Source organism: Procambarus clarkii, chromosome 61 (genome assembly GCF_040958095.1).
Source record: "Procambarus clarkii isolate CNS0578487 chromosome 61, FALCON_Pclarkii_2.0, whole genome shotgun sequence".
NCBI classification, from domain to species: Eukaryota; Metazoa; Arthropoda; class Malacostraca; order Decapoda; family Cambaridae; genus Procambarus; species Procambarus clarkii.
This window is the reverse complement of record NC_091210.1, coordinates 15,096,479-15,114,041: the sequence shown is the minus strand read 5'-3', so window position 1 is coordinate 15,114,041 and position 17,563 is coordinate 15,096,479. Positions and strand designations below refer to the sequence as shown.

General features: G+C 39.3%; 1 protein-coding gene across 21 annotated transcripts in view; it reads left to right on the top strand.

Moving 5' to 3' along the window:
* Positions 1-11,088, top strand: part of hfp (Poly(U)-binding-splicing factor hfp) — a 43,621-nt gene extending 32,533 nt beyond the window's left edge. For 13 of the 21 annotated variants that reach the window (XM_045768464.2, XM_045768466.2, XM_045768470.2 and 10 more), the window contains 6 exons: positions 3,435-3,515; positions 4,458-4,586; positions 6,295-6,465; positions 7,190-7,810; positions 8,337-8,526; positions 10,421-11,088. In XM_045768464.2, coding sequence (XP_045624420.1) covers positions 3,435-3,515; positions 4,458-4,586; positions 6,295-6,465; positions 7,190-7,810; positions 8,337-8,526; positions 10,421-10,530 — 1,302 coding nt within the window. In that variant the 3' untranslated portion in view covers positions 10,531-11,088. The remainder of the gene's footprint in view (positions 1-3,434; positions 3,516-4,457; positions 4,587-6,294; positions 6,466-7,189; positions 7,811-8,336; positions 8,527-10,420) is intronic. The other 8 variants (XM_045768467.2, XM_069307874.1, XM_069307883.1 and 5 more) reach the window with 3 other exon arrangements.
* The last annotated feature ends 6,475 nt before the right edge of the window (positions 11,089-17,563 follow it).

The following is a 17,563-nucleotide window of genomic DNA, read 5'->3' as shown; positions in this document are numbered from 1 at the left end:
ACAATAGCGTGATGCATCAAATGAACAAATAGTGAACGCGATGCATCGTAGCTCAGTCGATTTAGGCAGCGTCTGGGATCCTCTCGGACGTAGGTTCGAACCCTCGTCACAGGCCCTTGTGGATTTGTTCATCTGATGTTATTTTGTTTTATGGATCTCCATAAAGTTGTACCTGATGTGATAATGGGTCCAGGATGGACTGAAGCGTTGTCACTTTCTATTTATATGTTGAGAGTTAAATAATTACAGATATTTTTAGTCATTGTTTCAATAATGATCATATTTGATTACTTTGAATTTAGTAGACACAAATGCCTAATTATCTCAAAAATGCCCCAAATACCCAAAATGACCTTTAGATATTCTAAATTATTATCCATGGTGTATTCAGGTTAAACAAATACTTAGGTAACTGGAACTCTACGGTTTCCCCTTCAGTCACTGTAATATGGAGTTGATTTTTGAATCCCACATTGTTCCAATTGGTGCAAATTTGATATAGTACTTGTATTAGGATTCTAAAACATGTTGGTCTATGTTGCTTTTGAAGTCTGAAGCACCCTGGTGATAGGTTATGAATTACATGTTTGTCTGGAGCCTTGTGGCTCCTAATAATCTTGTTGAAAAGGAATTGTTGTCATGTTGACCAGACCACACACTAGAAGGTGAAGGGACGATGACGTTTCGCTCCGTCCTGGACCATTCTCAAGTCGATTCTCAAGTCGGTTACGACTTGAGAATGGTTCAGGACGGACCGAAACGTGGTCGTCCCTTCACCTTCTAGTGTGTGGTCTAGTCAACGTACTTTAGCCACGTTATTGTGACTCATCGCCTACAATTGTTGTCATTTTGTATATGGGTGCTTGTTTGAGAGAATTTCGTGCAACTGTTTCAGGATGTGCACTCGTACGGATGGGATGTCCCCCTCGGTCGCCTTCGTACGATACTTTGTTTTATAGTGTTTCGTTTTAAGTTCTAGTCGTAAGACATTGGGGTCATTTTTAAAGCAGAATTGTTTTCTTTAGGAGGGTAAAGTTCATTTCCTACACCTTATATTTGTATATTACCTCCCTTGAAGCATAAAACAATTCTCAAGGGCAAGTGACATAACTAGCTTAATGTAAGACGCTGATCAATTTAATACTCTTGTAAATAAGACTTGTGTGCATTTAGAAGCAGCAGTAGGAATGACAGCTTATTTATGGTTGAACAACGTTAAAATTACTACGTTTAGATTCTTGTTCTGTATGCCATTGCCATTTCTAAATGCATTAATTCTTCCTCTTAAATTCTTGCCACTTTAATATTGTTTTGTTATCTTTTGGTTGGCTGCATCCCTTGTTTGTTGTTTATCTGCTTTGCTTTCTCTCCTTGTTTCTCTATTATATCTTTCTACCATTGTTTCCCCTGCTGTCTGTCTTTCCCTTGTTTATCTGCTGTGTCTGCTTTCTGCCCCTGCTTTCTGTGCTATGCTTTATTACCTGGTTTCTCTGTCTGCTTATTTACTGGTTTCTCCCCCTGCTTTATTCTCTGGTTTCTCTGCGGTGTCTGCTCTATTCTCTGGTTTCTCTGCTATGGTTGCTTTATTCTCTGGTTTCTCTGCTATGCCCTTATTTCTCTGCTATGATTGTCTATTTCTCTGCTTTATTCCCCTTTTTTCTCCTGTCTGCTTTCTTTATACATTTATCTGCTGTCTGCCTTCTCCCTATATCTCCCTTTATCACACTTTGTGTACAGTAGATTGTCATGCATTACCATTTTCTGTGTTGATGTTTAAGGAATTTGCTATATAACAGCAATTACTCTATTTACGTCTTTATTTACGTAAAGTAGATTATTTTTGTTCTCGCTTCTTCCGTTAATTTCTACTTTACGTGTTAATATTTTTTTCTTTTTTAATTCCTGATCATAACTTGTCTTCTTTAAATATTTCTTCATCGTTGGTAGCTTATGCTGAGTCTCTCTCATCCTGTATAGCGCTTTCCTTTGCTAAGTTGCCCCATGCTATGGCTGGCTATGTTCTCTGCTTTGCCCACTGTCTTGTGTACACGATGTTGATGTTTTGAGATTTTTCGTAAGCCGCAGTATTGGAGAGTAAACGACCTTTCTCATATCTTCTTTGTTTGACTTGGCTTAAGTTTCAAGGACTTACGTTTTTAACTTGGTTCTGTTGTCATATGCTGTAGAAGTCTGGCTTGAAAATGTGTTTAATAGTATAGTTATACGTGCTAAAGGCTGTTGACCAGACCACACACTAGAAGGTGAAGGGACGACGACGTTTCGGTCCGTCCTGGACCATTCTCGAGTCGATTGTGAGAATCGACCATTCACAATCGACTCGAGAATGGTCCAGGACGGACCGAAACGTCGTCGTCCCTTCCACCTTCTAGTGTGTGGTCTGGTCAACATTCTTTAGCCACGTTATTGTGACTCCTCGTGTGCTAAGGTCTCTCTTAAGATCTGTTCTGGCATATATAGAGGCAATGAGGCAAGTGATGGCATTCAGTTAAAATGATCATCCCATTGTTGTGGGTGTTTTGTTTCTGTAGTGTGATTATATTGTGTATTTTGCACGATTGTCACAAAAGAGCACAAGAGAGATTTTGTTTTGCGTATGTTTACAATGGCAGTCACGGCTTATTACCCAGCTTTTTGTGTGTATTTGTATTAGTTTTGGCTGCTGGGATTATGTACCCAATTCTGGGAGATTTTTTACTTTCAATAAATTGATACTCTGATTTTCCCTTGTTTATGATCTTCATGTGAACATCTTTTATCTGGTTCATGACTTTTGGATGCCCTTTAGACTAATTGGCAAATGTAAGGAGTAGTCCAATTTTAATCTTTTTGTCTGCTGCATCCATTGTAAACTATGTTAATATCTGTTCCTTATGACCTTTTTTAAGTCCTTATAAACTCATTCAGTCCCTTTGCTCTTTTACTAGTCACTTGTTTTTTGTTGTCAGGGTAACTTGTCGACAGGGAATGAGTTTTGCTCTGTATTTTTAATAGTAATCCAGAAAAAGATCTATTTTAGATGTCTATATAACTCAACTGCCCTCAGTCTAGACCAGACCTACTCACCCAAAAGATTTTGTCAGTATCAAAATGTCCAGTCAAATAATAATTGAGTTATTAAGGTTGGGATATTTTCCTTCAAATTTATTGCCTAAAGCAGCAACTAATTAGACAAATTTGATGCATTTATTCATTTTTCATTCTTAAAAAATGTGCTGGAGGCTTGGTTACTAATAACTTATTTTATTTTTATTTTTTCAAGCCAATTAATTTCTTCATGTGTACTTTTTCTCTTGCTGAAAGGGTTTCCATAATAAATTTTCTCCGACTAATTGGACCAATACAGCATGGGGCACTTATAAGCGTCAAGATGAGAATCAGTTGAAAAGTTTGTGAAAATTTATTTATATTGACAGAATTGGTCGACAGCACAGGGCCTCAGTGCCTGTGATGTCACTCAAGCAAGACTTCTTTCCATGACAAGGACAACAGATGGTGCAAGTATTATGGCTTTTGTTGATGCTGTGGTGTAAATGTTGTCCCTTGAGAGGCTTCTTTGCTGGGGTAAAGTTTGTGAAATATATATATACATATATATATTTATATTAAAAAAAAAAAGCGAATGTGTCACTTGCCCTGTATATTAACCTCTGCTTTCAAATTTGTAGGAATTTAGTGTAAATGAAGGATGAGTAGAAGAATGTGAGTTGTGGAAGAAGTGCTACTATAAGCCAACAATCATGGTACTACACTACCAATGGATGTACAGTGTTAGGCCCCCAGGCCTTATTTCTGCTTTAGTTTGTTATTAAATGTCATTTACATATGAAGAAGAGAGGAATGTTGTATCTCTATAACCATGAGAGTCATTTTGTTGTGTTGGTGTGCGCTGGTTGCCGCTGCTCAGGTTGTTATAGCTGGATTGTTTCTGCTCCATTGGCTGTATATTGGCCTCATTTGATGCGTCCAATTGCCGAGGTGCGTCCTGTGATTTATGCCGTAATAAGTCCATTGGTGGTGTAGTGATGTGGTTGTTTTGTCTGAGTTTTCTCTTTGACTTAGGTTACTATCTTTAAATATCAGTTACATCTCCCCCCAAGCTAAGTCTTGTCTTATTATTATTAGTAGCATAGGTTTTCTTTTAACTTCTTAATATAATTTTTAGGTTATATGTTAAGTATATTTGCTAAAGAGACTAGCTGTTTTTTTAAAATCATCTTCTTAATCTCATACTAATTGACAGTGTTCTGGAACTAATATAGGTAAACAATTAAATATGCATTGCTAAAATTAAGTAAATAACTTTGATATTGATATAATAATGATGTAGTCTGTTAATATATTTTACAACCTCCCGTAAAAGGTTTATACTTGCGCCTTTATGGGCTATATGGATTGAATTTCCTGTGTTTATCTGATAATTGTGTTATTTTCCCCAGGCGCAGACAGTCATTGATGAGATAACTGAAGAGGCCAACTATTACAATCGTATTTATATTGCGTCGGTTCACCAGGACTTGTCGGAGAGTGATATTAAGAGCGTCTTCGAGGCTTTTGGTAAAATCAAAGTAAGTGGGAGTGTTTGATGTGCGTAACGTTTCTGGGAACAATGTCCTTGTTACAAGGATAGGTGTGGTGGTGTGTGTTGGGTGTGGTGTAGTGTGTGTTGGGTGTGGTGTGGTGTGGTGTGGTGTGGTGGTGTGTGGTGTGGTGGGGTGTGTGTGTGAGTATCTTTATATTTATTATATATAAAATAAGGAAGTACCACATCTAGCTGGAAGAAGGGGACCCTTAGCCTCGGAGAAAAGCACACACAACATATTAGAATGGATTTTTGGGTCCCTTCCAAACCATTTCTATGTTTTGTCTTATGGATCCTCCCTTTTGTGTTTTGTTGTGCTTTATTACGTATTTACAGGTTACAAAATGTACATTGGTTAATATAATGAGTGTTTAAAGGATGTGGAGCTCTTGGGGTTCCTCCGCTTCCGGACAGGAACCACTTGGTTCTCTGTGTCTGATCAGGGACGGATCCTAGTCCGTCTTTTGAAGCCGAAGGTCCGTTTTCGGAGACTCAGCCTTAACACCCCCCCTTCCCTCTGTCCAGAGGGAAACACTGAAGCGCTGAAGCAAGAAACTGGCAGCCCTTGGGTCTCTGATGGTGATACAAGCTTGGAACCCAATTCTTTGAGAAATCCCAAGGCGCTCCTACCCCAGTGACCATGCGTCTCAGACGCTATGGGAACAAAGGTGTATTGACCTTCCCGTCACTTGTACTTGATAGATTTTGCTGTTTCCCTATGGTTGGCTGGCCCACCTGCTTCATAGCATCAAAGTGTATGTAGGTGTCAGCAAGGGTGGATACACATGTACAGTATGTATATTTACCAGACCACACACTAGAAAGTGAAGGGATGATGATGTTTCGGTCCATCCTGGACCATTCTCAAGTTGAAATACATGTATAGGTCCCACACCAGCTGTCCGCACCTCTTCCAAGGGTATATTGAGATGCCATCTGGACGATGTGCGGGGGTCGTCCTGGTCTTCATCCACTAGGATGCGGGGGTTCTCTCTTTCTGCTGGGCACTGAGCTGAGGCAAGGCTCCTCTTGATGATAGCATTAACTTCGTTGTTTTGCGTGCCAGCCCTTGGAGCTTCCACGGTGCAACCCATACAGTTCATATTGGTCTCCTAAGCCCCAAAATCATCTGAAGTTAACCTCAAGAAGATAACCTCCTTCCATTCTGTTGCAAATACTCTTGTATTCAGTGTGAATACTGAATACTTGGAGTTACTCAATATTACAGATTACAAGAATGTTTGGAATTTTTTGGGCTTGATGCATGATTAAGTGCATATTATTGTATTATTTGTAGGTTTATGCACATTATAAGTAGTGTGTTACACAAGCCACCCATATTGGGTTTTGCAAATCCTTAAGATTATATTGAAATATATAAAATTCTGCAAAGTGTGCATGACCCAAGTGGACATCATTATGTGCTGTAACTGTCTGAAAAGTAGCTGGAAGAAAAGAAAGAGATGAGTAAGTTATTGTGTAACATAATCCTTTTCCTACTAATGTATCTTTAGTCTCAGTTGCATATGTATCTGTATGCCAGTGTTCCACCTATGCAAGCTCTGCTCAAAATAAGAGCTGCCTGGAAATAAAAAATAATCCAATTATTCTAGCAGAATTAATTAAGAATTAAGATTAAGAATTAATCACATTGTCAATCACCGAGAGTTCTACTCAATAAACAATCCTTTCAGCAATGTATGCTAACGCCTGGCACCACCCCGGGAAAGCACAAAGGTTACGGCTTCATAGAGTACGAAAATTCCACGTCGGCTCAAGAGGCTATTGCATCCATGAACCTGTTCGACTTGGGAGGCCAGTACCTGAGGGTCGGCAAAGCCATTACCCCTCCCGGTTCTTTTTATGTGAGTACATCATGTCTGCTTTTTAGTTTAGTATCCAGTATTAATTTTCTTTTGAATAGTAAATAGTTTGAATTCACAATTTTAGCGCATTGAGATTTATTTTTCTCATATTAGCTCCATCAGTAGTTACCCAAGGAAGTTGACCAGACCACACACTAGAAGGTGAAGGGACGACGATGTTTTGGTCCGTCCTGGACCATTCTCAAGTCGCTTGTGAGAATCACATTCACAGTCGACTTGAGAATGGTCCAGGACGGACCGAAACGTCGTCGTCCCTTCACCTTCTAGTGTGTGGTCCGGTCAACATGCTTTAGCCACGTTATTGTGACTCCTAACCTGCTTACCCAAGGAATTTTATGGTTCTAATATCAGTACAGTATCTGACTTTAAAAATCTCAGATTTTTCACATTTTTAAGAGAAAAATCCCATGATCTGTGTTGGGTATTTTGCCAGCATTAGTCACAGATAAGTTTATCTTCACAGAATGGAACATTCAGAATTTGTTCACAAAATGCATTCAGATGAAGTTTTCTTTTTAATTGTCCAAATTAACAAATGTTCAAAATTTGTAGCAATTCCAAGCCAAAAAATATTTAAAAATGTTGTAGACATTGTTGTGCTCTTTTCTACTATATTCTTTAACAAATTGCCAGGTGAGAGTTTGAAATAAAGATGATTTCTTTGTGTTTACTGTGTGTTGAGTGTTAGTGTTTGTGTTTACAGGGTCCTCTATCAGCGCCAACACAGATGCCAACTGCAGCAGCAGTTGCGGCAGCAGCAGCTACTGCCAAGATACAAGCCATGGATGCTCTTGCAACAAATGCCATTGGTCTTGTACAAGGCCTTAGTAGCTCTCCTGGTTCTATGTCTCAGCTGCCACCAGTTGGCGTTGTTGGCAGTGTGCCTCCGGTGGGAACAGTTGGTAGCGTTACCTCGTCGGGTGGTATGGGAACTCCTCCGCTCGGCGTCTTGGGTGGCAGCGTTACGTCCGTTCCTCCCGTGGGAGTGGTAACTAGTTTGCCTAACCTTGGTGGAGCATCTAGTGGAGCAGCCATACCTCCCCCAACAGTCATTACCTCCTTGCCAGTTCCTGGCACCAACAGTTCCCCACTTGCACCTCCATTGCCACCCTCAACGCCTAATGCTGGCGGCGGCGCCGGTGGAAATGCAACGGCGAATGCTTCGGGCGGTGGCGACGACCGTAAACCAACACACCAGGAAGAACTGGCCAAGAAGCTCATGGAGGACAACGAGCCCCAGACACTACAGCAGCAGGAGACTATGTCCATCAAGGGACAATCAGCACGACATCTGGTGATGCAAAAACTAATGAGGAAAGCAGAGGTATGAATTGTTATACATTTTTATTGGGTTAAGTTGTTTTCTCTGAATTCAGGAAAAAAAAAGTGTATTTCAAAATAATGAATCCCTTGTTGACCAGACCACACACTAGAAGTTGAAGGGACGACGACGTTTCGGTCCGTCCTGGACCATTCTCATCGACTTGAGAATGGTCCAGGACGGACCGAAACGTCGTCGTCCCTTCAACTTCTAGTGTGTGGTCTGGTCAACATACTTCAGCCACGTTATTGTGACTCATCACCTGCTAATGAATCCCTTGCTATAATTTCTGTTTAGAATCTTGTGTTACTGAAGCAGTTGTGAATTTTTGTTTAAATAAAGGTGAAAACTTGGTGTGAAATATGTTCTTGAGAGCAAGCTTGATTTTTGTTTGATTGAGCTTCAATTGGGTTTGAAAAATATAGTGAAATAATGATGTGTATCCAATGAGCTTTTTATTTTTTCTGTTAGTGAAATGATCATTCATTTCTTACTAACTTGTTACTAATTTGAGAATATTTTAATTCAGTCAACAGTGGTGATCTTGCGGAATATGGTAGGAGCTGAAGAAGTAGATGAACTTCTCCAAGATGAAATTACAGAGGAATGTGGTCGATTTGGCACCGTAAGACACGTTATCATATATCAAGAGAGACAATCTGACGAAGAAGATGCAGAAGTTCTTGTCAAGATCTTTGTGGAATTCTCAAGTCCACATGGTATGTAGGAAACTGAATTACTTGTGGCTGGTGCTTATTTCCACTTTAAATATCAAATCGTAGGGCTACATATTTATATTAAGCTTTATGGAGTTCCGATTACATATTTTCTCATTCCCCCATTAGTTCTTTTGTAGGTGTTGCCAGTAACATACCTAGAGTGTCATAGATATTTCTCTATTTGCATTTTACATTTGATACTTTGAGAAATATTTTCATATTGACTTGAAACTTTGTAAGACTTAAGTATAGTGGTGCAAGGAAGGCCCCCTATTATTATTTAGCGGGGTAGTTGCCATAGTGGCAGATTTTAGAACCATTATAACTTGTGAACAAATCCACGAGGGTTGTGACAAGGATCCTCGTCGCAGCCCTTGTGGATTTGTTCATTTGATGCATCACGCTATTGTGATTTCTGTGTGCATTATAACTCATTGTTGAGTGGCAGTGGGGGCTGACCTTGAGTGGTATCCTCTTACATTATAAGCATACCTTGATGCTAGGGAAAACTAAAGGTAATTGTGTTTTCAGAGTTTGCTTTGTTTAGCTGCCATTAGGCCTTCTGCAGTTTCTATATTTTTTATGTTAATTTTTCTAACTTATCACCTTCTCTCCTTTCAACTCTCCTTCACTCTTGCCTTATATTGGCGCTCTACCACTTTTCCTCGAGTCAGCTGATAAGGAATCAGGACGGACCAAAACATTGTCGCTTTTTTCACGTGTGGATTGGATTACTCTTGTACTAGAGGAAGTTTTGGATGGGAGCCAGCAGTACTTGTAGATATTAGGCTCCAGTTTGAAATGTCTCTTGGCTTGAATAGTTTTATCCCTTCTACATCAGTATTTATAAAGCCTGATTACCCTCATTGGATCAAATTTCGCAAATGAATGAGAAAATGACCATTTTCTCATACTAGGGATGGCGGCACAGCAGGACTTTTTGTGGGGGTCCAGAAAATAGACAGCACAGTGGGACTTTTTTGGGGGGGAGCGGAATAGGCCCGCTTAGGTCTAAAAGGTTCTCATAAAAACCTGATTTGAATAATGGAGTTTGTCAGATTTATATATGCAGAATATGTTTTTAAATGGCGAAAGAGAAGCCAAAGAGACTAGTTTAAAATTGTATTCGAGAGAAGATTAGTAGTAATAGCTGTGACTGCTGGAATGTGGTGGTGCCTGTTTAACTGTGATTACCTTGAGGTAGTTCAAAGGATTAATGTCCCTGTCCTCCCCGCGAGTAACTCAGAAGGCAGTTGTTGTTGTTAAAGATTCGCTACCTGGAACAAAGTTCCAAGTAGCACGGGCTATGGTGAGCCCGTAACTTGATAGGGCAGTTGGTACCATGTCTCCTGATGTGAAGTTAAACTGACATCCCCCCCCCCCCACCACACACACACACACACACACACACAGGTCCTACAAGATAAAGAGTCCCAAAGGATACCCAACATTTAGCTTAATCGAAGCCAGAAAGAGCAGATTGGGGCCTAGGAATTGTAAGCAGCAGCACCAGGTGTATGCCTAATGTGGATAGCCAGTGAGAAGTCCTTAGTTACCAGGGCCGCCATCTGGTGGGGGACTAATAGTTGGAACTGGACAAAGTATATATATATATATATAGATTATGTTGAGGTCATCAATGTCTTCAAGGCATTGGCCCTGGAGCATTCTACCTTTCTGGTGATTTTTGTGTACATTGGACTGGTTTGCTCTAGTATCCCCAGACTCCTTTGTGGGGGTTAGTTTCTGGTCCTGAGTAAGTGTTGACCTTAGCTTGAGAGAGTTTTGGGCGTTCTACTCCCCGAGCCCGGCCTCTCAAGATCATGAGATTGATGGAGCTAACTATCCAAAAGTCATTTCATTACATTAACTTCTTGATTTTTTCCTTTGACAGAAAGTACGGCTGCACAGGATGCTCTGAATGGCAGATACTTTGGAGGACGACTGGTAAAAGCTGAACTATACGACCAAAATATGTATAATCACAATGACCTCTCAGGGTAGAAATTATGCAGTGTTGTGTAATATGGTTATGCCTGCCCATACAGTATTCTTTCATACTGCATATATATATATATATATATATATATATATATATATATATATATATATATATATATATATATATATATATATATATATATATATATATATATACAAAAAACACACCTGGGCTATGGATGTGTAGGAGTAAGTTTTTCTTTGATTTATTTTTTTAATCATCTGAGCAATGGTTTTCAAAGTGACTTTAAATAGGAGAGAAGAATACTAGTTCCTGTAGAATATCACCCCCATTATTCACACACTCACTCTTGTCGGTTCCGGCTAATGTGAGGCTCATTTTCCTCATTCATTTCAGCTTTTGATATTCATTTAACACGTGTAGATAATTACCCATTGTATGTTATAATTGTCATATGTATATATATACGTTTCCTCTTCCTCTCCGTGACGTTTGATGAAAACCAACTGCAAGTCCTAGAGTGTGCTCTTAAAATCTTGGACTTATCACATATACAGTTATGAGACTGGTACATTTATAATAAAATGTGAAAACTATAAGGTTTTTCTTTAACATTAATACATAGCCTTCCCAGTTTGGTGCCTTCTTTTAATAATTACTTACTTACTTCTTTAACATTAAGTAGACTGCAGTGTGATCAAGGTGTAAAACATTCGTTGGAAAGGTATTTATATGATGAGTGTTGGGTGTGAGAGACTTGTGGTGTACCAGAACTACCGGAGTTGGAACTTTGGCAGAGATTCATATTGTGTATTGGCAGGGATGTTACATAACCTTCCCAGTTTGGTGCCAGAGGTGCGGTAATTCTAATGGTAGCATTTTGAAAACGATTCTATGGCTAGTTTTGATTTTGAGTTTTGCGAAAAATGACGATTTCGCCGAGGTGGCGATTTTTCCGTAGCAGCTCCGCTTTGCGCCATCTTTTGACAATTATTTACTGATTTAACTGACCACTGAGCTGTGTGGCCGTCAAGATGGCGCAAAGCGGAGCTGCCACGGAAAAATCGCCATCTTAGCGAAATCGTCATTTTTCGCAAAACTCAAAATCAAAACCAGCCATAGAATCGTTTTCAAAATGCTACCATTAGAATTACCGCACCTCTGGACGTTTCCTTATATTAACTCTTTGCTAATTTTCAAAATTAAGCCTTTTACACATTTACCGAGATACAGCCAATTCAAATATCAAACATATCATCATGTTTTCTCAACATATTATTAAGAAAAATGAGTTGATGAGCAAGTATTAATAATTATAATGAGCCTAATAATAAATGGATATTAAAAAATTATGAATTTCTTTCTTCGTCATATGTGTAGATACTTTTTTTATATCTTCAAGCCATTAACAGCCTACAATCACTGTGTAGAAAATTTCTGTCTACAATGTCATCAGGATGTTGGATATCCACTAGAGTGAGTCCTGCCTCAACCAGGATGTTGGATATCCACTGGAGAGAGAGTCCTGGTTGAATATGGATGTTGGATATCAACTGGAGAGAGTTCTGCCTCAATTAGGATGTTGAATCTCCACTGGAGAGAGTCCTGCCAGAATCAGGATATTTAATGTCCACTGGAGAGAGTCCTGCCTGAATCAGGATGTTGGATGTCCACTGGAGCGAGTCCTGCCTGAATAAGGATGTTGCATGTCCACTAGAGAGATTCCTGCCTGGATCATGATGCTAGATGTCCACTATGAGGAATTTGCCCTCATTATTTTAATCATATTGGATATCTCAGGATGATGGACATCCTACATTATAATCAGGATGTAGAATACCACCGGAGGAATCCGGCGGCTGTAACAAGTATATAGGACTCCCACTGAGGCACAACATACTAGAATTATATCAAAGGAAAGCAGATATCCATAGATGCGATGCCTTCTACAATATTCAGAGTGCAGGATATCAACAGCTCTCAGATATGCTTTCATTGTCGTCAGGATCAAGGATATCCAAAAGAATAATTGAGGCTCCCTCTAGTGGATATCTAACATCCTAATTCAGGCAGGACTCTCTCCAGTGGACATCCAACATCCTGTTTCAGGCAGGACTCTCTCCAGTGGACGTCCAACTTCCTGATTCAGGCAGGACTCTCCAGTGGATATGGAATATCCTGATTCAACCAGGATTTTCCCCAGTGGATATCCAACAGCCTGATTCTGTCAGGACTTTCTTCAGTAGATACTGAAAATCCTGATTCAGGCAGGACTCTCCAGTGGATATACAACATCCTGATTCAGGCAGGACTTACTCTAGTGGATATCCAACATCCTGATGACATTGTAGACAGAGAAATTTTCTACACAGTGATTGTAGGCTGTTATAGGCTTGAAGATATGAAAAAAGTGTCTACATAAATGACGAAGAAATAAATTCATAATTTTTTAATATCCATTTATTATTAGGCTCATTATAATTATTAATACTTGCTCATCAACTCATTTTTCTTAATAATATGTTGAGAAAACATGATGATATGTTTGATATTTGAATTGGCTGTATCTCGGTAAATATATGTGTAAAAGGCTTAATTTTGCAAATTAGCAAAGAAAGAGTTAACAGAAAGAAACGTCCAGCGATGCGGTAATTCTAATGGTAGCATTTTGAAAACGATTCTATGGCTGGTTTTGATTTTGAGTTTTGCGAAAAATGACGATTTCGCCGAGGTGGCGATTTTTCCGTGGCAGCTCCGCTTTGCGCCATCTTGACCGCCACACAGCTCAGTGGTCAGTTAAATCAGTAAATAATTGTCAAAAGATGGCGCAAAGCGGAGCTGCCACGGAAAAATCGCCACCTCGGCGAAATCGTCATTTTTCGCAAAACTCAAAATCAAAACCAGCCATAGAATCGTTTTCAAAATGCTACCATTAGAATTACCGCACCTCTGGACGTTTCTTTCTGTTAACTCTTTCTTTGCTAATTTGCAAAATTAAGCCTTTTACACATATATTTACCGAGATACAGCCAATTCAAATATCAAAAATATCATCATGTTTTCTCAACATATTATTAAGACAAATGAGTTGATGAGCATGTATTAATAATTATAATGAGCCTAATAATAAATGGATATTAAAAAATTATGAATTTATTTCTTCGTCATTTATGTAGATACTTTTTTTATATCTTTAAGCCAATAACAGCCTACAATCACTGTGTAGAAAATTTCTGTCTACATTGTCATCAGGATGTTGGATATCCACTGGAGAGAGTCCTGTCTGAATCTGGATGTTGGATGTCCAGTGGAGAGAGTCCTGGCCTGAATCAGGATGTTGGATATCCACTGTAGAGAGTCCTGGCCTGAATCTGGATGTTGGATGTCCAGTGGAGAGAGTCCTGCCTGAATCTGGATGTTGGATGTCCACTGGAGAGAGTCCTGGCCTAAATTCAGGATGTTGGATACCACTGGAGAGAGTCCTGCCTGAATCAGGATGTTGGATATCCACTGGAGAGAGAGTCCTGGTTGAATATGGATGTTGGATATCAACTGGAGAGAGTTCTGCCTCAATTAGGATGTTGAATCTCCACTGGAGACAGTCCTGCCAGAATCAGGATATTTAATGTCCACTGGAGAGAGTCCTGCCTTGATCATGATGCTAGATGTCCACTATGAGGAATTTGCCCTCATTATTTTAATCATATTGGATATCTCAGGATGATGGACATCCTACAATATAATCAGGATGTAGAATACCCGCGGAGGAATCCGGCGGCTGTAACAAGTATATAGGACTCCCACTGAGGCACAACATACCTAGAATTATATCAAAGGAAAGCAGATATCCATAGATGCGATGCCTTCTACAATATTCAGAGTGCAGGATATCAACAGCTCTCAGATATGCTTTCATTGTCGTCAGGATCAAGGATATCCAAAAGAATAATTGAGGCTCCCTCTAGTGGATATCTAACATCCTAATTCAGGCAGGACTCTCTCCAGTGGACATCCAACATCCTGTTTCAGGCAGGACTCTCTCCAGTGGACGTCCAACTTCCTGATTCCGGCAGGACTCTCTCCAGTGGATATGGAATATCCTGATTCAACCAGGACTTTCCCCAGTGGATATCCAACAGCCTGATTCTGTCAAGACTTTCTTCAGTGGATACTGAAAATCCTGATTCAGGCAGGACTCTCCAGTGGATATACAACATCCTGATTCTGCAGGACTTACTCTAGTGGATATCCAACATCCTGATGACATTGTAGACAGAGAAATTTTCTACACAGTGATTGTAGGCTGTTATAGGCTTGAAGATATGAAAAAAGTGTCTACATAAATGACGAAGAAATAAATTCATAATTTTTTAATATCCATTTATTATTAGGCTCATTATAATTATTAATACTTGCTCATCAACTCATTTTTCTTAATAATATGCTGAGAAAACATGATGATATGTTTGATATTTGAATTGGCTGTATCTCGGTAAATATATGTGTAAAAGGCTTAATTTTGCAAATTAGCAAAGAAAGAGTTAACAGAAAGAAACGTCCAGCGATGCGGTAATTCTAATGGTAGCATTTTGAAAACGATTCTATGGCTGGTTTTGATTCAGGCAGGACTCTCTCCAGTGGATATGGAATATCCTGATTCAACCAGGACTTTCCCCAGTGGATATCCAACAGCCTGATTCTGTCAGGACTTTCTTCAGTGGATACTGAAAATCCTGATTCAGGCAGGACTCTCCAGTGGATATACAACATCCTGATTCAGGCAGGACTTACTCTAGTGGATATCCAACATCCTGATGACATTGTAGACAGAGAAATTTTCTACACAGTGATTGTAGGCTGTTATAGGCTTGAAGATATGAAAAAAGTGTCTACATAAATGACGAAGAAATAAATTCATAATTTTTTAATATCCATTTATTATTAGGCTCATTATAATTATTAATACTTGCTCATCAACTCATTTTTCTTAATAATATGTTGAGAAAACATGATGATATGTTTGATATTTGAATTGGCTGTATCTCGGTAAATATATGTGTAAAAGGCTTAATTTTGCAAATTAGCAAAGAAAGAGTTAACAGAAAGAAACGTCCAGCGATGCGGTAATTCTAATGGTAGCATTTTGAAAACGATTCTATGGCTGGTTTTGATTTTGAGTTTTGCGAAAAATGACGATTTCGCCGAGGTGGCGATTTTTCCGTGGCAGCTCCGCTTTGCGCCATCTTGACCGCCACACAGCTCAGTGGTCAGTTAAATCAGTAAATAATTGTCAAAAGATGGCGCAAAGCGGAGCTGCCACGGAAAAATCGCCACCTCGGCGAAATCGTCATTTTTCGCAAAACTCAAAATCAAAACCAGCCATAGAATCGTTTTCAAAATGCTACCATTAGAATTACCGCACCTCTGGACGTTTCTTTCTGTTAACTCTTTCTTTGCTAATTTGCAAAATTAAGCCTTTTACACATATATTTACCGAGATACAGCCAATTCAAATATCAAAAATATCATCATGTTTTCTCAACATATTATTAAGACAAATGAGTTGATGAGCATGTATTAATAATTATAATGAGCCTAATAATAAATGGATATTAAAAAATTATGAATTTATTTCTTCGTCATTTATGTAGATACTTTTTTTATATCTTTAAGCCTATAACAGCCTACAATCACTGTGTAGAAAATTTCTGTCTACATTGTCATCAGGATGTTGGATATCCACTGGAGAGAGTCCTGTCTGAATCTGGATGTTGGATGTCCAGTGGAGAGAGTCCTGGCCTGAATCAGGATGTTGGATATCCACTGTAGAGAGTCCTGGCCTGAATCTGGATGTTGGATGTCCAGTGGAGAGAGTCCTGCCTGAATCTGGATGTTGGATGTCCACTGGAGAGAGTCCTGGCCTAAATCAGGATGTTGGATACCACTGGAGAGAGTCCTGCCTGAATCAGGATGTTGGATATCCACTGGAGAGAGAGTCCTGGTTGAATATGGATGTTGGATATCAACTGGAGAGAGTTCTGCCTCAATTAGGATGTTGAATCTCCACTGGAGACAGTCCTGCCAGAATCAGGATATTTAATGTCCACTGGAGAGAGTCCTGCCTTGATCATGATGCTAGATGTCCACTATGAGGAATTTGCCCTCATTATTTTAATCATATTGGATATCTCAGGATGATGGACATCCTACAATATAATCAGGATGTAGAATACCCGCGGAGGAATCCGGCGGCTGTAACAAGTATATAGGACTCCCACTGAGGCACAACATACTATAATTATATGAAAGGAAAGCAGATATCCATAGATGCGATGCCTTCTACAATATTCAGAGTGCAGGATATCAACAGCTCTCAGATATGCTTTCATTGTCGTCAGGATCAAGGATATCCAAAAGAATAATTGAGGCTCCCTCTAGTGGATATCTAACATCCTAATTCAGGCAGGACTCTCTCCAGTGGACATCCAACATCCTGTTTCAGGCAGGACTCTCTCCAGTGGACGTCCAACTTCCTGATTCCGGCAGGACTCTCTCCAGTGGATATGGAATATCCTGATTCAACCAGGACTTTCCCCAGTGGATATCCAACAGCCTGATTCTGTCAAGACTTTCTTCAGTGGATACTGAAAATCCTGATTCAGGCAGGACTCTCCAGTGGATATACAACATCCTGATTCTGCAGGACTTACTCTAGTGGATATCCAACATCCTGATGACATTGTAGACAGAGAAATTTTCTACACAGTGATTGTAGGCTGTTATAGGCTTGAAGATATGAAAAAAGTGTCTACATAAATGACGAAGAAATAAATTCATAATTTTTTAATATCCATTTATTATTAGGCTCATTATAATTATTAATACTTGCTCATCAACTCATTTTTCTTAATAATATGCTGAGAAAACATGATGATATGTTTGATATTTGAATTGGCTGTATCTCGGTAAATATATGTGTAAAAGGCTTAATTTTGCAAATTAGCAAAGAAAGAGTTAACAGAAAGAAACGTCCAGCGATGCGGTAATTCTAATGGTAGCATTTTGAAAACGATT